This window comes from Neopsephotus bourkii, unplaced genomic scaffold, assembly GCF_033783945.1.
Source record: "Neopsephotus bourkii isolate Nb327-2 ecotype Australia unplaced genomic scaffold, CSIRO-AGI_Nbou_v1 NB_1350, whole genome shotgun sequence".
NCBI lineage: Eukaryota > Metazoa > Chordata > Aves > Psittaciformes > Psittacidae > Neopsephotus > Neopsephotus bourkii.
Window position 1 is genome coordinate 233,845 of NW_026901829.1, and position 20,845 is coordinate 254,689.

Consider the following 20,845-nt stretch of genomic DNA (forward strand, 5'->3'; position numbering starts at 1 on the left):
GTTGAACCTTCCTTTTGAGTGAGTATATATTCACTAATTCCACCAATAAATAATAATTTTTAAAAATAAATTTAAGTATGTGTTCCAATTTGAAATCAGTTATGTAAAAGGGAGTATTTTCACCCTTTTGCATGTACTTATTGCTAATTCTATGTATGTTCTTGTGTTTATGAAGTTTTGGCACCTACTGTATATACAATTGAACAATAAAGGACAGCAACAGGTAAAGATGTTACCTTGCGCTGGTCATTATTCTTTCCCTGCTGCTCCTTGGACCGATTATATATTATTAGTCTGTTTTTCACATGCCATCTTAATTTTACTGTGTTCTAGATATTGAAAGATTCCTAGCTGTTTTGTTGTCTTCACAGTAAGTTTCTTTCATTCTCATACACACTGTAATTCTTTGACACTTGTAGGAGACAAGCATGTCATGAGTATTGCAGTTGTGAGCTCTGACATACAGAGGGAAACATGTCTACAGTAGTTGTTTGTGTTCTTTCAGGTTCTGTTGCTTGACTCCAGATTTTGCTTACTTGATCAATTTTCCACCCGTTTTAATTCAGGATTTTCTTTTCTTCTGAAATTACTCTATGCATCTGACACTCAATTTTTCAGACTCATGTAAGGATGTTATTTTTCTTTGCAAGCACAGGGCATGCAGTGTTTGTGAAATAAACCTGTCTATGTCTGAACACTATAAACCCTTAAAACAGGACTTTTCTTTCAGCTCCTCAAGAACCACAACATACTCCCTTTAAACCTAAAGCAGATCCCATCCCAGGTGCTCCACACAGGAAGCCTGGTAAATTATCAGATTTTTTTGTCAAGCTGCAGTAGATAATTGAACACTTTCAGGAGGGTAGTTATCAACAGTGCATTTGCATTTGGGTATCTGGGTAACCTTAAAAAATTTCTGCAATACTGCAGTTGACTCATACCATTGATGGAAACTGCAACAATTCAAGATTTTTTTATTTTTTTTTATATTATGTTGATGTTACCAGAAGAAGAAATGGTAGTGACCTCTATGTTTAAATCAATGATAGAAAGTAATCCACAGCTTGTATCTGTGCAACAAACTTCAGTTGTTTGCACCATGTTTTGAGCCTGTTGTGAGAGAAGCCTCTTAAAGCTGTTGCGGTGCTTTTCCTTTATATGCATATATTCATCCAGATCAGACTAAGGATTCCCTTCAGTTGTATTTGAGTTAGGAGACTCCCCACCATAAATGTGACTGAACTGTATGAGATAATCACTGATTTCACCAAAGGGCTATTATTCTTTTTTTTTTTTTTTTTAATATCTATGAAATAAAACCCCAAACAAATGAAAAAAACCCCTGAACTCTTTGTAGCCATAAATCTCTGAGGGTAAGCGCCCACTGTTGTTTTAAAACATCTCTTTTTGGGTGTATATAGTATAGTGCTGAAGTGTTTTTTGAAGGGGCAGGAGGGAAAGGGAGAGTCTATTATTCTGAGCATTATCAACATTTCTTCCAACAGAAATCATTCCAGCCTCCCATGAACCAGATACTACTATGATTCCTCACGTTCCTGACAGAACAAAGGCAACTTTGGGTAATAATTTGTATTTCATAAATAATAATCTATTTTCTATTCTCGTTAAAGAAGGTCTTCTTAGGGATTGCTCATTACATACATTAAAAACTAATGATGAAGTTTTGCTCTGCTTCCAGATAATTGCTTGCCCTCTGGCCATGACAAGGGTAATAATGCATGAGCTCATTTACTTTTGAAGGTTCTTTTCCTCATCTCATAGCCTTTCCAGTCAGGATGGTGTAATTCTTTAAGATGTTACATATTTTGCAATAAAAAGAAACTTTATTTAAAGAGTATGTTGTGAATCCTATAACTTCTGTACATGAGGTATGGATACTGTCATCCTAAAATAATTTTCTGCTTCACTGCAAGGAAATTATAAGTTATCAGCCATAGCATAACGTATACCAAAATGGACCAGATATGTGACCCTCCAAATCAAATGTTAGTTCTTAAACCAACTTCTCTGCTAACCTCTAGTCATTCACTTTGGGAAAACTTACTAAATTATATGAAACATTAGCTGAGAATTCTTTATGCTTAAGTGTCAGATGTGGACCAAATAAAGATCAATAAATCCAGAAGGAGTATTGCTTGAGCAATCTGTTAATAAAGTTCTCTATCCCCAGTTTCAGAGGCCACCACTGACTACAATTTTCTGAGAATGAAATGGTATCACTAATGAAGTATTAATAAGCATTCGTTAATATTTGAAGTATGTCTTTTCTTTCTGAGGAATAGGAAATGAAAAAATCTTTTGTGTTTTTATTTCAGTATATATCCCCTGTATGCATGAATTACTTAGGTTAATATTCATTTGATATCCCTATATAGCTTTATGAAGTTTACATGCTCTGTTGTATATGTATCTGGGGCTACCTGATGCAATATTCATGTGCAGAAAATGGTTCATCAGAGCGAGGAGGGTGAAGATGCACAGGCTAGCGCAGATATTTTCAAGATTATTTCCACTGTTGTAGATCAGACTACCTGGTGCCACGATAACTTTTTCCAGTAAATGATTCCTACATGGCAACAATTTTAACTGAGCAGTATGAAGACAAGATTGAATAGTTCCCACATAAAAACAAAGGGTTTAATTCATAAATCAAGTCTGATAATAAGGGTCCACTGAAAAGCAGATCCTGTCCTCAGATACTCATATATGGCAGATGTGAAAGATGTACGATGCAACTGTTTATTTTCGTTCCATCACTGTATGCTGTTCGTGACTATATTATTCACTGCTTCGTCCAAAGCTATAAATTTACATATAATGAAGTCTGTTTCAGTGGCCATTTAACTTATTTCCCTTTCTTTCCAGGAACTCCAGCTGTTTGATTTTCAGCTTTACCCTTACATAATTTGCCTTATTACAGATCAGATCATACTTACATTCTTTGTGTGCTATGAAAGAAGCTTGGGTTTTCAATTATTATTATGGCTGCTGTTTGTTTTTATTTCAGCTCCAACTGCAAAACAGTTCATTCATACCAAACCAAAAACATCTGAAAAACCAAGAGTGCCACACACCAAACCTGGTAATGGAATCCTTCCTTTAATTTTGTGTGTTTGTGTTTAATAATTCCTTCCCTTAGCCTTGGGTTTTGTTCTTTTTAATGGAATTGTTCATAGCTGGCTTTGTGCTCAAAGGCATTACACTTAATCCAAAATATGCCGTAACTACACAGGATGATTTCTAGAATGCATCAAAAATGGTTTTCATCCTTTCTGTTAAATACAGCAAATGATGACTAAAATGTAGTAATGTGGATGATGACAAATTTCAGTGGCTGGATAGACCTTATTCTCCCTGATTACTTCTTAGTCATCAGAGATGCAAGTCTATGAGCACTTTTTCAGTTTCCATCCATAAAACACAGCAGAACTCCTTTGCAATGTGCTTGTACAATTGACAACTGACATCATGTGCTATCCTGACAGAAAATAAGTCTTTAAAATAGTTAAAGGGGCTGAGTCTCTTTCCATTTTTGTTACAGAAGGAATGTACAGAAATTAACAATATCTGTCAGCAGCTGATTAAAACACTACACTTCAGTTTGGGGCATTTTTAAAGTTTTAGAAATAGTGCATTTCTAAAGTAGCATTTCTACTTTGTTTCTATTACAGTTTAATATTCTAAGATTCTTCACATTCTCCTTAACAGCAATACATCCGACTACTCCACAACCAATTACAAAATCTTCTACTACCACCGACCATTCAAGGGCAACAATGGGTAAATGAGTTTCCTTAATGTTAATACACGGGTATTAATTTTTCAGTGAAGAAATCCTTAGAGAACATGCTCCAGTGTGGTACTTTGTGAAACATCATTCCACTTGTACTTCATTCTGCTTGCACACGTGCATGTTTCTTAATACAGATGAGTTTCAGTTCTACCCTAGAAGTAAAGCAGAAATAGTCTACAGCTCATGTCTGGTCAGAAGACTGTATTTGTCAAAACTCCAACCAAATTCAGTGGTCTAATTTTTCTTTTAGAGCAAGAATTTTAGCCTCTAACTCAATTTATCCTACAGCACTGTGCTAGGACTTTTCTGTGGTTTGGATAGCTATTTTATTTCAGGTTCCAGAAAGCCATGGAATTGTTATTGTCTTTTTTTCAGACATTTGAGGCATGAATTCTCTGTGGGCTAAATATGACATTGGATCATGATTCCTGAAAAATGCAGTAATAGTCTTTTTTCTTTCAGCTCCAAAAGAAACACTGCTCATTCCTTCCAAACCCAGAACATCTGTTGGGCCAGAAGTACCACAGACTAAACCTGGTAATTTAAAGCTTTTAACTTCAAAAGTGTTACTGTGGCATCGCTTTAGTTACACTGTCTTCTGTCATTGAGTACTGCAGTCATGTGACATCCATGATTTGTGGACAGAAATTATCATCATTGTTCAGCTCAGAGTATGTTAATAAATTATACCAAAGAGAATGCCCATGAATTGCATCTATTTCTATGGGGAGCAGAAGCTGGTTGGTTTTCTTGAACTAGTGGGTAGTAGCCTTGAAAAATGCAATGAATTAGATTAATTTTAATAAGAATACTCTGCTGTAACCAGTGTCACTGTGTTCTTTTCTTTGGGGGGATTTTATTACTCTAGATACATTTGCTTCAATTTCTCAAGTACTTTTGAAACTCGGGTGTCAGGATCTTACTCCAAGATAGCTAGATGCTAAGAATATAGATACCTTCTTTTATCACTGATTTTTGTAGTAACTACAGCAGATTTAGGGACACATATTTATAATCCATTCATGTCATAGCTGACAAGTACCATGTTTTGGTACCACTAAAAAATTAGTTTTAGGTAAAGGATTTTAGAAAACAGAATTTATAGGTTTATTCTTTGACTTTGAAATCATTATAACAATGCATATGCAAAATTGCTGTTAAGAAAATTGTTAAAAATAAATGGCACTATTTAGCTACTGCTGTTTATGCCACTAAGTAGGTTTCTTTCCCAGCTTCCTTATTTTAGGCTTGTTTCTGAAGGAGATATGTAGTGTGTGCCTCTGGCTGCCAGTCTCTCCTTTTAATCCAGTACCTTAGATATCTTACACTAAATTCAATCATATTTGAGTAAGGGAAGAATATCTGAAAGATAAAACCACTACTATAAGCTTTTAGAAAAATTTTAGGAAGTGCAAATTAATATAACCAGAGTGAGAAATACCAAAGACTGTCAGAACTCCACCTTCAGGGCATTTCTACTGAAGTTGGGGGGAGGCCAGCAGAATAGTTGCAATGTGTGGCTGTCATCATTAAAACACATCCAGCCTAATTAGAACATGTATCTGTCTCACGTCTGTTAAAATTGTCATAGTAGATGTGGCGATAGGTCTTTAGGAAACAAAGAATGCAGATCCTCAATGAAATCCAACATTTTCAATTTCATTACTCACAGAGCAATGTTCTATTTCTTGTAGCTCTAAGAGCAACACACCTGGGATCGATTAACCTTGTAACAGTTCATGTTGTTGATGGGTCCAAAATGACTTTGGGTAATGAGAATATAATGTCAGTGTTTTTTTCATAAAAATTGAGTTCCTGTGCTTTTGCTATATGACTATATTTACACTATGATCAACAGAACCACCTTAATATATCTTCATGTTGTGTTCACTTGCTAGTCACATTCCACTGCATGTACAAAATGTTGCTAGTTTTAATTTTCCAGCCATTTCTTCTTTCATTCAATTCTTTCTAGAAATAAGTACTTCATGTACAAGGCTGACGAGTCATATGTAAAGGCATTACTGGGTCATCTTTCTTTCTTTTGTCCGACTATATCTTCCCAGTCTTGAAAAGCCTTTTATTTGTATAGAAGCATGATTTTCAGCCAGGTTTCTAGCACTGATTCTTTTTGTTTATATTCTGCACAAGGACAGTTTTTCCCTTTCCTTCTGTGGTATCTTATGTTTAAAAGGAAATAATTTGCATTTGGTAAGCAATAATATCTCCACTTTCAGCTCCCAGTGAAAGGTACCAGATTTCACCCAAGGCCAAAACTGATTTAGCAACTGAAATTCCACACTTCAGTACAGGTAATTTTTAAGACTTTCTTAATTTGTTATCTTGAGAGTCTGTAGATCTTAAGTAAAATCAGAACAGTTTAAGGTTTAATGGTCTGTTCATTATTACCTTTAAACTATTTCAAATATATAAAATGAAAATTCATTTTTCTCCTTATCAAGTGGGGGTTTTACTCATTGCTGTGAAAATCAAGGTTTAATCAGTATTGCCTCAAAGATGACATGAAGCTTTAAACATTATTACTGCTGTGTATTGGATCCTCAGATGCATAGTGTTGCAAACATAGATGAAACTGACTTTTGCCTTTTTCTTTATAAAACAGTAAATCTAAATCTGTAAAGCTTTTACCAAATTTAAGTGTTGAAAATGAGTAATATGTTCTTTCCTGCATAAGTATTTTCTCTGACACTGCAGTAAGTTTGGGGTATAGAGTGTTTATTAAATTTGACTATCAAATAGTCAGCTCAATTTATTTAAAATATTGACTTACAGAGGTTGATAATTTGGCACAAGATGTCAGTGATTACTACTTATGCTTTCAGCTTTCAGTGTGATTCATACAAATTCTGTAACAACTACAATATCAAAATTATTTGGCAAGTGAAAGGTGATAATAAGAAAAGGCTGAACACTTCTGATTTTAACCATGATGATGACACTGTGTTTCAGCAGCTTTACACATTGTCTGCACTGAATACTTTCAGTTGTTTTCTCAGTTTTCGATGTGTTATGTTTTTATTTGAATATTTGATTTAGGGAAGGTTTGATTTGGTGTTTTATTTTGGGGGGGGGGGTTTATTGTTTTTTACAGAACCTAATTAAATGTTTTAAAGCCACAGATACCTTGCAGAGCTAACTCTATATCCATGTACAGCTGGGTAACTGGCTCTTAATATTTTATACCTTTTCCTAAGCCTAAACATGAATGTAGCTGGTCAGGCTGCATGACGGAGTCATCTGACCACTAAAGAAACCAGCATGATACATCCATTTTGCTGTATCACACTGGTGCATGGGACTTTTCTGGCAAATTACACTGCAGTATTGCTGTTCTGTTGACAATAACAGTTAAACTGAACATTATTTCTTTTAGCACCCCATAAAACACGTCTCACTTCTGCCAGACCAAAGCCATCTGATAAATCACAGACCAGACCAGGTAATAATTGTTTATTCAATTTAGGATGGGGTGGAGGTTAATTAATTAGTTAATTAATTTCACCTATTCTCAGTAGAATTTTGAGTGTTGCTGGGGAAAGAAAAAAAAGTATTTTTCTTTTGATTAATCAGTCTAGAGGTAAAACCTTTTCAAATTAGAAAAAAAAAAAAAAGAAACCAAATGTTGTTTTTCCTTCTCTAATGTGGAATTGGTGGCATCACATAAAAGTGTGTTGGGTTTTCTTCTCATGGAACTTATTTTCTTTTTTAAACTCTTGCACAGTTCTTAGCAGAACCACACTAGCACCAGCTAGAACAAAAGCACCTGGACTGCCAAAGTGGATTGTGCCAACAACAGGTAGAGCTGCAGTTTTGGGTGGTTTTTAACTTGTCAGTAAGAGACATGAACCTTAAATCATGTTAAATCCTGCAAAATATTTTATTGTGTTTGATTACTGAAATTAATTCCTCTGGAGTACTTTACGTAAATACAGGAAAACACTTTGTTGAAAAGGGTTACCCAGTTGCTTAAGTCCAAGTCAGACTACTTGGTAAGAAAGCCTTACGGCCAGTTATCTTGCTAGCTACTAGCTATGCACATGGTATGTTCATGTTCAACCTACTCATACTCAGACTGAAGTATTTGGACTGTGCAGTATTCAGGCTTAAATACTTCAGCACAAAGTTCCAGGTTGGTGGATGATAGAGGAGAGTGAGAGCTAACACTTCAATTTACATGTCCTTACACACACAGATAACATACATCCCTAACCACAAAGATTTATTCAGAATACTGGCTTGTTTGTTGAAAAAAATCATTCATCCTTTGTCAATTGTACTTGATTTTTTTATCCAATCAAAATAATGTTTTCCGTGCTAATTTATAATGAATCCATACATTTTATTTAATAAAGCATTAATTTATTCTGTCAAAACAAATATTACTTTTTTTAATACAGACAAAGGTTAATTAAATTAAGAATTCTGGGATTCTTCATCAATGATGCAGGCTTAAAAAATAATATAGATAAATAAAATGCATATTCAAAGCAAACTTTTGGCTGTTCACCCACTACTAACAGTGATACTATCCCATATTATTGTTCTGCGCTAGCTAGGCTGGGGTAACCTGAGCAATGTGCAGTCTACTTTAAACATTCCTTTTTTGTCCATATAATGTTTCTCTGTACTTCTTCCAGTGTATCTTTGTCAATTTAATACGTTGTTGACTTCAGTATGATTTGAACTACTCATTCCTGTATATACTTCTGAGAAGCCCACCATGTTTTTAGAAATGCAAAATCTCAAAAGATTGTATATTTAAAGTTGAATATTTAAATTGAATTCGAAATAGCCTGTTTAGAACATGACATAGTCTTCTGTATTACATACAGAGTGGGCGCCTTCATTGGAGGTATGTGCTCTTTGACCTTTCATAGTCCTTCTGATAAATAAAATAAGCCCATCAAATTCCAGGACATCAGAGACAGCATTAAATGACCTGTGTCAGGAGTTGTGGGTTAGAAAGTTTTAGTCTTTTATTTTGTTGTCAGTCTGCTTATAAGTGAGCTTTCTAATGTCTGATAAACAAAATAGGCAGAACTCACACAGATCTCCAGGAGTAGCTGGGTTTTGAAAGCACCTTATGAAATCATGCACAAATACACAATTATGTTATACAGTATATTATGCTTTTCCCTTTTCCCATATAGTAGTAACCTTTGCAGAGGCATTTGTAGATTAAAGAGAAGGAAAAAAGTCATGCTAGTAAATCAGCAGTATAATATAAATTCCTAAATGTAGTTTATTGTGCTTAATGTTTTGTTGGGTGACTGCTAAGGTACTGTTTTAAGCAATCTTGTTTCAAACACTCCTGTTGGAGTGCCCACTAGTTCTCATTATTTCCATGTCTTTATAGTAGTGCAAATTGCCGTGAAGAACTAGAGCTTCATTGTGGTAGATCATGTCAAAGATCATCACAATGCTGTGCATACCATATATACTAAAAGGCGAGTAAGTGCCTTTTAGAATTCTTCTGGAAAATGATACTTCAATATTTTCCATTGCTCTTCCAACACTCCTGACATAGCATAGCTCTCTATGAGTCTGCACCTTTCTTCACAGTGGTGTAAGGAAATCACCAATGAATTTTATACGTTCATGACATTGAGAGAGCACTGCAGCTTTTCACAATTTCTCAGTCTACTCTCCTTGGTGATCCATAAGTGGAATCCCAAGTCTTCTGTAAAGCAGGTATATCAGAGTATTGTGACAAATGCAGTGTCTGAGCCTACAGGACACTGCTCATAAAAAACTTTTCACAAAATGAGGGAGTTCAGGTAATCAATTAAATCACCTGTATCTCTCTTAAGCAATGTGCAATTACATATTGCAGACAGAATTCCTGAGTCTGCAGAAGAGACTTGTAAAAGAGAACTCTACTAACTCCACTAACCTAAATCTTACTTCTCTTTCAGTGGGTGATATCTTCTAAATATTTTAACATTTTAATGTATCTGGATGATTTTTCCGTGTAGGGAAATTGTTTTCTTGAATTGTGAAAATGGTATCTTATTTTCTTTGGTTAGCTTATCAGAACCCTTAACATATGATCAGATGCCTTTATAGGACTTTAAGTAACAGTATGTTTTCAGACTTACTCCTAGACATTACTTCATTTTTTTCTTTCTCTGAAGAAAAGCACATTTACTGAAGAGCCATGGACACTTGTTTCAAGACCAGTCCCTTGCTGGCCTGGCACTGCTGTTAAATGTACTCCAGTTCTTCCTGATTGTGCAAAGACGTTTCACCCCGTGCAGAGTACGCTTGGCAGCTGCAAGGCCCAGATGATAAGCAGTGGAATTTGTTTTTTCCAGCAGCACCACATAGCACTGTGACTGGTTTCCTGGCAGGGTTTTTGGTCTCCTGGCTAGCTATAGTGCCAGATGGTAAACTTGACTGGGAAAGAGGCAGGGATTGCCTCCTTATGGCTAACATTCCTTCTAGTTTTCAACCATGTCTTAGCCATTTTATTTAGTTCATTTTATTGAGATGGCTTTTCATATTTCTCTTAGTGTGTATAACTTAGTTATTTTTTTACTTAATCTTGAGCATTTATAAACTGCTCCTGATCTATTAAGCTTACAGACAACCATCAGCAAAAAAACTTTTTTGTTTGGAGCAACATTTCCATTTCCCTTGTGAAAGAGAGGTTGGGTTTCATTATAGTCATATAGCCATTAACTTTGTGCTAAATTTTCTTTTTATTTTTGGAAGTGTGGCTGTATAGCCAAGTTCTAGAGAAACTCAAGGTTTAAGGTATTTCAATTTGCTTTATCAAAGGCACTTTTACCAGTTCTTCCCTTAAAATGATACACCCTTCTAACTGTATGCCTGCTATTAAAGATGCAGTAGCTAGTTTTAAGGTGCTCCAGACCCCCATGAATGTTTTCAGGAAAAAAAGATAGAAGTAAAACAAGACACAAACACACACGCAAGTAGTACATGTATTTTCAGTTTTGTTAAAAGCTTAGATGAATGTGGTAAGTCAAAATGCTTATAGTAAGCAAATTATGTTTGCTAGCATAAGGCAAATACTATGATAAATGTAGCAAGCTGCTTGATAGAGGAGGGACCTTCAGTGAAAATACAAACTTTTATGTAACTTCAAAGTTCATGAATCATTCAAAAGGGAGATTTTTTTGTCAACAGGTTAATGTTGTGGTGTAAACAACATTTTCCCTGAAACTTCGATGTATTTTTCATTACTACTTTACTAATGACAGAACAGCATTAACTCGGAAAAGATTGTGATCCTAAATTAGATTGTAAGGAGCAGGCTAGAGGTAGGATTTTCTATAGACACTAAGAGCGGACTAAGCTAGATTGGAGTTGTAATGGATACTTGGGTGATTTAGTGTGATTTAGTCCGTGTGCTGCTACATTTTGTTAATGTGTTTATTGTGAGATAAAGCTAATGAAACTGAATACTATGACTATGACCTGTGGTGTACACAGTAATTTTTTTCTTTTTAAAACTGGTGCTGGTCTTATCATGCCTGTTCTGCCTCAAACACCATATTGTGAAACACTGATTAGCACTCTGATACTTAGTATATCTGAAGATCTAATTAACCACTTTAGTTACCTGAAGACAAATTGCAGTTGTATAAAACCACATGATGTGCTCGGAAACTCTGGTCACAGGGATCAGGTGACCTGCATCCTGTTCCCACCTTGCTACAAGTTTCATTACTTCAGTCTTAAGTAAAACATACTAAGTGTCCATACTATGGACTGTGGATTCCTAAGGTACGCTTAGCAAGAATGGCCAAATAGTAAAATAACTGAAAAATTACTTGCTTTGTGATGTTAAAATACTAATTTAATCTCAAAAGAAACTGAGCACCAGGTTATAAACCAATGAAATCTGTGGTTGAAGGGTTTAGATCATGTTGGAATTTGATAAATAATTTAAATTTGAGGTTTGGTTCGGTTGGTGTTTTCTTAAAACATTAATTTTCGGGGGGGGGGGGGTTCATATGTCAGAGGAAGGACTGATATCCCTCACCCTACTCCCCTGCCACCATGATGAAATTGCAATGCATCTTCTCACTCCAGCATATATAGAGTTTTTATAGAGTAAATATACTTATCTTGTATAGGGAAAACATATTAATTTAACAGTTTGACTATTCTATAAATACCATCATGAGAGACAGTTGTTCTGTTCCAGCAGTAGTTGTGTTGATCTTTTTAATGCCATTTACTTCAGTGTTTTCAAAATGTCTTTATGTAACATTTAAGTAGAACTTTTATATACAGACTTGATTTTATGTACACTTTCCCTCCAGTACTCCAAATACAGTGTATTTTTGGTTCAGAATTGCTCTAGTCATTAAAAATGGAGGAAAACTGAAGATCTTATTTATGGGAGAAGGAGAACTTTGCCCTTTTCAAGTATCTATGGGTATTTTATTCTGTATGCTGAAAAAACAGAATGTTCTCTGTACCCATCTTTCCACATACAATCTTGGTTTAACTGATATGTTCTCTCTTAATCTTACTAATGTTCACTTTCTAAGCAGACTTTTTGCAAGTAATGTTAAAAATTTAATTGCACACTTTCTAGACCCAGATCACTTTCTATTTACTTGAATGGGAAGATAACGAATATCAGTAAGTAATTCATAAAACATAGGTGGGTCATACATGGTAGTTTTGCACTTAGCCTTACATAGAGTTTGAACATATACAATGTATCAGTATTCCGTAATTTGGTACACCACACTGTAGACAGTTACTTCCTTTTTTTCCAGATGATGCACATACACCTGAGGATATTGCCAGACAAATTGGCATTGATCTACAAAAACCTTTGGAATATATTGATACCTGGGAAAAGGCAATTTCTGGTAAGGTTAATAAAAGAAGACAATACAACAAATTTTAAGAGCTATGAAAGAATAAAAACATGACCATTCCTACACAAAAAGTACCTCCATTAGAAAGAGAAACTACTATTCATTCTCATCAATACACCTCCTCTTGACTTTTGAAAAAGATAAAAGTAAGAAGATTTCATGGTCACTACTTAGTCACTAACATACACCATGTATTAAAAACTACAGCCAGCAGTGTTACATCCTTATGACACCCAGAATACTGTAAGCATTGACTTTTTTCATACTAATAGTTTCTACATAGCAAAGGGAGAATAAGGTAAATGCATAACCAATTTGTCTTCCCATTTATGAGGAAGTTTTGTTGAATATCATAGAATCATAGAATAGTTAGGGTTGGAAAGGAACTTAAGATCACCTAGTTGCAACCCCCCTGCCATGGGCAGGGACACCTCACACTAAACCATGTCACCCAAGGCTCTGTCCAACCTGGCCGTGAACACGGCCAGGGATGGAGCATGTAAAACTTCCTTGGGCAACCCATTCCAGTGCCTCACCACCCTTACAGTAAAGAACTTCCTCCTTATATCCAACTTAAGCTTCCCCTGTTTAAGTTTTAACCGATTACCCCTTGTCCTGTTACTACAGTTCCTATTGAAGAGTCCCTCCTCAGCATCCTTATAGGCCCCCTTTAGATACTGGAAGGCTGCTATGAGGTCTCCAAGCAGCCTCTTCTGCTCCAGGCTGAACAGCCCCCACTTTCCCAGCCGATCTTCATTTGGGAGGTGCTCCAGTTCCCTGATCATCCTCGTGGCCCTCCTCTGGACTTGTTCCAACAGTTCCATGTCCTTTTTATGTTGAGGACACCAGAACTGTACACAATACTCCAAGTGAGGTCTCACAAGAGCAGAGGGGCAGGATCACCTCCTTTGACCTGTTGGTCATACTCCTTTTGATGCAGCCCAGGATACAGTTGTCTTCCTGGTCTGTGAGTGAACACTGAAGCTGGCCCATGCTCATTTTCTCATCGACCAGCACCCCCAAGTCCTTCTCCGCAGGTCTCCTCTGAATCTTTTCTCTGCCCAACCTGTAGGTGTGCCTGGGATTGCTCCGACCCAGGTGTAGGACCTTGCACTTGGCAACGTTAAACTTCATGAAGTTGGCATCAGCCCACCTCACAAGGGTGTCAAGGTCCCTCTGGATGGCATTGCTTCCCTCCAGCGTACCAACCGAACCACACAGCTTAGTGTCATTGGCAAACTTGCTGAGGGCACACTTAATCCCACTATGTCACTAACAAAGTTGTTGAACAAGACCGGTCCCAACACCGATCCCTGAGGGACACCACTCGTTACTGGTCTCCAGCTGGACTCCAATGGTCTCCAGCCATTGATCACAACTGTTTGCGTTCAGCCATCCAGCCAGTTCTTTATCCACCATGTGGATAAATTGATGTCTCTCCAATTTAGAGACAAGGATGTCGTGTCAGGATTGTTGGGAAAATAAGGCTTGGGAAAAAAACCAACAGTGCAGTTGTTATAATAACAAGTTACAGGGTTTTTTGTGTGTGCTATACCAGGCTTGTCAGGTTTATTTTTCTTTCAAGTCTTACAATTATATTTTCAAAACAATCAATATATTTTTACTGACAAACAGCTTCCACAAAGAGGCTTTCAAAAATAGACTGTGTTTCACTTTTTCCTAGTCAGCTTCTTAAAAATTTTGTTTCAACTAAAAAGTTGTAGAGTTTTTTAATACCACATGTATACACACAGGCATACATAGAATCATGTAAACATCCTTCCATGTAGAGAATTCCATTGTCTCATAAGCATCACCAAGAATAGGGCTTGCTTTAGCTATGCTTTTTTACTGTCATAAAAACTGACTGAAAAGAAAGGTTTTTTGGTTTTGCCCACACACCACTTAAAAGAAATTGAAAAGATAGTTTACAGTACAGAAGAATTAAGCTTGATGTGTTAAGACACTTGTGTGCTAAGAGACTGCATGCACTCCTCTTTCATGAAGAGGGGCACAGTCAAGGTAATACCTTCCCAATCCACAAAGAACCCCAACATTAAATAAATCCTAATAGTTTACCAGTCCTTGCAAGAATCTGCACTATCACAAAATCCCTAAATTCTCTTGTGTGTCCTAGGTTACAAGCTGAGTCTCCACAGGTTATTAATTAGATCTGTTATCATTACAGACCATTACCCAAATCATTGTGAAATTTGTAGAAGGGAAGAGTAGGGGTTATTGTTTTTCCAGAGTGCCACATAGTAGATTGAAATGTGGCACAGTCTAGTGAATGTGATGTTTTGCTTGCATGTAACTATTGTGGTTGTGTTGTTCAGAAGATTAGGTAGAAAACACTGGTGAGTAAATACTTTCATGTTTTCACCCAGTAAATATCTTAGACAATGCTGTCCTTTATGGTCAAAGGGAAAATTAATCAGATACTGACATATAGTAATATATACAAAAACTCATTATCCTTTTTTAGGTCTTTAGGCATATTTTTTCGTCTCCCTCTGGGGATTAAGAATGAACATGAAACCTACAAATGCTCTCTTCAAGACCATTACATCTTCCTGAAATAGATAGAGCATTGTTTCCTGTCTGGATCTGAGGGATTAAAAAAACAATAAAGTAAAAAAAATGTTTATAAGTGACTACAGAAGTCCAAAAGGAAAAGGGAACATGGAAAGATGGACATGTTCCTGTTTGTATATTTGAAGTATTTCTAAAAGGGCTCTCCCAGTGAGTCTTCGGATTTGCTCTCTTCTTGTCCACAGTCATGCTATTTTTTAGAGTAAACTAAGGTCCGATACGTAGGACCCAAAGTACTCTGTGTAGCCAGTAACTCAGTATCAGGCAGCTTGCGTATTTGCTGACACTGGCAGCATTATAAGAATTATATTATTCTTATGGATTTTCCCCTGTAAGGTACAAGAAACCTTTTGTTACATAAATGTGTTGCACATATCTCCTTTTCTTCAGAAGTGCAAAGGTGAATAATGGAAGAAAAATCTTTGCCTTTCCTTTGTATAATAAAATCCTTCATAATTGCCTGGAAAATATAGGCAATTATATGTTTTGTAAGTATGAATTAAGAGGCTTAGGTTCTTCTTTCAGGTTTAGGTTTTCCTTTCCTCCTCACTGTCAAGGGACTTTGCCAAAGAAATTTAATAGATATTGGCTGGAAATGCACATTGAAACAACCTAGTTGAGGGCTCCAGGAGTTTCTAAAAGTAACGGTCTTTATATCAGTGCATGAAGTGACAGTAACCTCTTCATTTTTCACTTTTGTACAGCACAGGATGAACTGTCCTTAATGACAATTTCCCTTTTGCTACATCTTTTGCTTCAAGCTCAGCATGACCAGTTTTATCTGTTAGAAAGTACAGAAGATCAGTGAGTAGGATACTGAAGGTTTTTCTGAGTACAGTGAGATGGTATTTATTGTGGGAAGAAGTATCTTATTGTCTGCCAAAAAAATACTGTTGACAGAAATAAACTACACAGAAAATGAGTCCCTGAAACACTTGTACAAAATCCCAAAGCAGCTACATAATTTCAGTGTAATCTTGATTTAACACTCTTTGGCACACACTTCCCAAAGAATTTAAGGCTGAAAATACAACTCATGCAACAGCTTCCAACCTCCCCTCTCCACTTCTGATGCCAAATCAGACATGCAACATAGTTTGAGAAGTCAGAATATAACTTGTAACAGGTTTGTGATTTTAAGAAATTCGAGGTTAAATAATTAATAATATTGTCTTGTCATTTAGTAACCACATCACCTGGCCCTCAGCATCCTCCTATGCCTCCTCCTGTCAAGCCTACACAAATGCGAAGAAAACCTCTGCCTCTAAACACTGTGACTGGTAAACCAGGGATGCCAGGTATCTCAGCCTTTTCATCTTAAATATCATATTATGTATGAGAGAATACTGAAGTAACTAGCAGGGTATAGGAAAATTTTATAGTATAGATTATGTTTTTTTAATCTGGGATATCTGTAGAAATTAGTCTTCTGGAACATGCAGGTCTTGTGTCTTTTGTCTTCATACATAAACTCTGTTTGCCTTTCGTTTTCCTAACCTAGTTATGTCAAAATCATCCCTAGTAAGGGAGCTGAAAGCAAAGTAGCATAATGCAAGTCATCCTTTAAGAAGATCAACCTTAAGAACATGTCTACTAATAGCATTTGCAGTTACTTAGTGCATGTCAGATGGGAGATATTAACTATTATGCTTCAATGCATACTCCTATCTGGTTATTTGTAAAGAAATTCTGTCCCGTATATATGACACATCCATTAACCCCTACAAATAGCAAGTTAATAGGCACCCAGGAAACTAACTGCATGGGAGGCAGGGCAAGATGAGTTATTTCACGTGTGGAGTTTAGCTTCATTCTTATGCTACAATATTCCTACTCTTGGTATCAGTATAAAAGCACACTGAAACCTTCACATTTCCTATTTTATTTTAATTTTATCCCGAAGCAAATACTCAGTATCCTAATGTATGTTTTGTCTGTGGATTCTATAGAAGAATTCTTAGGCGCACATTATTTCAGGTAGTCAGAAACTACTATCTCATTATGCTTGGCATAATGAGAAATGCTTCCCTCTTCATATTTCTCTCTGTAGTTCACTGGTAATGTAAAGGTCTCAATTCTGCTGTATTTCTTGTTCGTTTTTTTTTGTTTGTTCCATTTGGGTTCTTGTATGCTATTACGGCACTAAAGGCCTAAATAATTCCTTAATATTTTTTTGCAGCAGATTAGAAGCAAGAATCTTCAAGCTGGATGAAACAAACTGTATATTTACTCAACAGCAGAGCCAAGATTGAAATGTTATGTCTATACTTGCTGTTGTTCAATGGTTTCTTTAGTAATAGAACATAAGATATTGTTACAACAGAACATAAGATACTGTCAGTCCTAAGCTGTAGCATTAAAAATAATGTTGACTTGATGTATTTTATTTTGTTTTTAATAGGGTATATGCTAATTTTCAACACTGTCTAATTAATTCACCAGTGTTTTGAAATTTCACCCTTTTTCCATATACTAGGGGTCAGGTTACGTGGTATTATATCTACCTAGGCATTCAAGATGGAATAAATTAGTTAGATGATCTGGTTCTTCCCTGTGGGGCTAGTGGCAGATTTCCCTTTCTCCCTGTGTTCACTAGTATTTTATCCAGCTTAGTTTTGATTATCATAATTGAGTTTCTTCCGGTTTCCTGGAGACACTGTTCCACAATGCCAACAGGAAAAATTTACCTCAATGTTTTTCTTGGATTTTCCTTTTCATAATTCCATCTTGTTTCTTTTTCTCATTAACACTGTGATTAATTCCTTATTTGTATCTTTCTTAGTAATGCAGTGGGTGAGTATTATGTGAAGGTTTCTATGCCAACATTAAAGCCTCCTGGATGGAAAAAAGGAAATGAGAGTTCCAGAACCTTTGTGAAACTGGACTCTAATGAGAATCCTAATAAATTTCATCTTTAATAAGGAAATTAGGAGGGAATCTTTATTATGAGAATTTTAATAAATTTTCACTTTATGAAATAAATTAATGGACAGTAGGGATTTTTGTTGGTTTAGACTTGGTTCACCAGAGTTCTGCCTTCAGTTACTACGCTCTTCTGTATTATATATGCAGGGAAGGCAACTACATTATGATTATGATTTCACAGTCATGCAGTGGTTATCTGGATGTATGTGCATATTTCATGAATGTAGTTCTTGTCTTTTACAGCTATTTTGAAAACAATCAATACATCCTTTACCATAGAATCATAGAATGGTTAGGGCTGGAAAGGACCTTAAGATCATCTAGTTTCCACAAGTTCCTCTTTCTGTCACTATAGCTAAACCTGCTGGACCAACAACACCTGTGAGGACAGGAACATCATATAAGACACCAACAGCTTTTGCAACTCCAGACTATTATGGTAAGCATATTAAAACAGTTCTGGTTTCTTTTATTTTTTCTTCTTTTTTTTTTTTTTTCATTTATATAAAGGTTTTCATGTTTTCCTTTGCTTCCTTTCCCCAAACCGTATTTAATGCATTGTATATTTAATATGTTCTGTCTGGGTTGAATCTCATTTCCTTTATGCCACTTTGCAATTTTTCTAACTGTTCACCTGGCTTTCTTCTGATACACACCTTGGTAAATGAGGGCATGGTGACCCTTCCATCTTCGTAGAAATCAATATATGCTTAGTAAGCTTTCAATACTATTCAGTGGCTACTTTAAACCTGTGAAGTGAATAGAGAAGGCGCTTCTTTTCCTAGACATTTCTTTTTGCACAGATCATAAGTTTAAGTTTTTATTTGACAGTAACTGATAGTGCTCCACATCTGATCAAACTGCCACCATTTAAGAAGAAAAAATATGTGATGGCATAAACATAGTAGTTAGTTGTTAATTTGCTCTTCATAAATTCACAACTTTACAAGTTTTGACCTAAATCTCCTCAAAGTGGCGTATAGGAATGGGTTTGATGGAGGGTATGCTTAAAATTTATCAGCTAAGATATGCAGCTCTAGGTGTATTGTTATGAATTATGCTGTTTCTAGTTTTCCTGGATTTATAGTAATACAGAAATTCTTGTCTCCTTATAATGATCATGAACTTACTGTGACCCTTAGTGCTCAGTAAAGCAAGCTGGGTACGAGATTTATAAAGAAATGCTTGTGAACGTGTTGTGATTTGTCTGTTGAGGTCCATTGTAATGTTTGGGTTGTTTATCATATATATATATGTAATGTTCAGTATAGTGGCTACTTAATAGAACACTAGTATAGTGAATCCTGACTGCTTTAGCACATTTCTGTTCACCAGTCTATTTGCCTTCAGTTTCCTTCAAATTTTGTAGAAGTTGTACACTCTGGAGACAGAATTTGTGATTTCCTCTTTGCTATTTCTGGAAAAGTGCATTTGACAATGTAACAGTGCTATATAGTCTGTGAAAATAGAAAAATGCTTCCAGCTGAACACCTACTACAGTGCAAAAAGATCCTTTTTAAAAGCTCAAGAGCATTTTTCATGTACTGCATAAACTGAATCCAGCAGCAGTCATTAAGCCTGTGGTTGGTTATGGCTATACTAGCAGGTAAGTATGGTGTTTACCTGGCATCACAGCCAAAATGGAGTCCTCAAAAGGAAAAGACAGATCTGGCAGCAAAGGTCTACTATGGAGTAACTTTACCATGATGTAAAATGCCAAATGAACTGTGAAATGATACGGTTTTAACACTGAAAAGTCTTATTTATTGCAAATTAAATTATAACTATGTTTCCCACAGTTGATGCAACTGTCTTCAGCTCAAGTCCTACATCAGAAACAGATTCGTCAGGCAAACCAAGGTACCAAGGTAGGATTTTAATACCTATGGTATTTTTATTTGGGGGAATATAGGAAGGCTGACCTATCTTGCATCAAAATTAGCTTCCTTGGTTATTTAAAGGCCAAAACACCATTTGATTTGCGTTAGTGTCAGGTGAAAGGGCTGTAGTGCAGACCATCAGCATATTCTTGACTAAATTTTACTTCTGCTTTCTTCTCTGCTACCACATCCTAGCTTGCAGTCATGACCACAAACGTTGTGGCTCTTCCTGTACACTAGCAGTAGTACAAATGCACTCTGTTCACATTCGACCAAAGTCATCCTGTGGACTTGCAAGAATCCCAGTGCAACTTACCATAAGAGATGTCTACTCACCATATATACCTCACCTCTCATTGCAGGCTGTGCATATTCAGATAGTCTGAAATGATATCATACAGTAGACTAGATGGTAAAGTTATTGCTGTTGTAGTAACCTAGAGAGTTTAGCAAGGTGAGATAACAGGAAGAAGTGCTTTTGTACTAAAAGATTTTTCAGGTTGGTTTGTGTTTTGTTTTGTTTTTTTTTAATTTTATTTTGTTTGCTAAAAGATACTGCATTTCTGAAGACTATTTTTCTTCCAAGAGCATATTGTTTACAGTAGAAGTTCTAATTTTAGAACTGATGTGTTTGTCTTCAGTGGTCTTCCTATATCTGATGCTGAGAACAAGGTTTCCCTCAAAGTTTGTTTCAAGCTTTGGTCCTGTACCACAGAAAATGTTTAAGATTTTGGCAGTCACTTTAAAAACTG

The 20,845-nt window shown here is 36.0% G+C and overlaps 1 protein-coding gene across 1 annotated transcript in view; it reads left to right on the plus strand.

Annotated features, from left to right (window-relative positions):
• The window catches only part of ABI3BP (ABI family member 3 binding protein), a 134,707-nt gene that overhangs the window by 87,823 nt on the left and 26,039 nt on the right, over positions 1 to 20,845 (plus strand). The window contains exons 32-44 of the mRNA XM_061366721.1: positions 731 to 805; positions 1,506 to 1,580; positions 3,029 to 3,103; positions 3,730 to 3,801; positions 4,277 to 4,351; positions 5,509 to 5,583; positions 6,052 to 6,126; positions 7,209 to 7,274; positions 7,557 to 7,631; positions 12,592 to 12,687; positions 16,473 to 16,586; positions 18,569 to 18,652; positions 20,013 to 20,081. Of these exons, the coding sequence (XP_061222705.1) occupies positions 731 to 805; positions 1,506 to 1,580; positions 3,029 to 3,103; positions 3,730 to 3,801; positions 4,277 to 4,351; positions 5,509 to 5,583; positions 6,052 to 6,126; positions 7,209 to 7,274; positions 7,557 to 7,631; positions 12,592 to 12,687; positions 16,473 to 16,586; positions 18,569 to 18,652; positions 20,013 to 20,081 (1,026 nt within the window). The remainder of the gene's footprint in view (positions 1 to 730; positions 806 to 1,505; positions 1,581 to 3,028; positions 3,104 to 3,729; positions 3,802 to 4,276; positions 4,352 to 5,508; positions 5,584 to 6,051; positions 6,127 to 7,208; positions 7,275 to 7,556; positions 7,632 to 12,591; positions 12,688 to 16,472; positions 16,587 to 18,568; positions 18,653 to 20,012; positions 20,082 to 20,845) is intronic.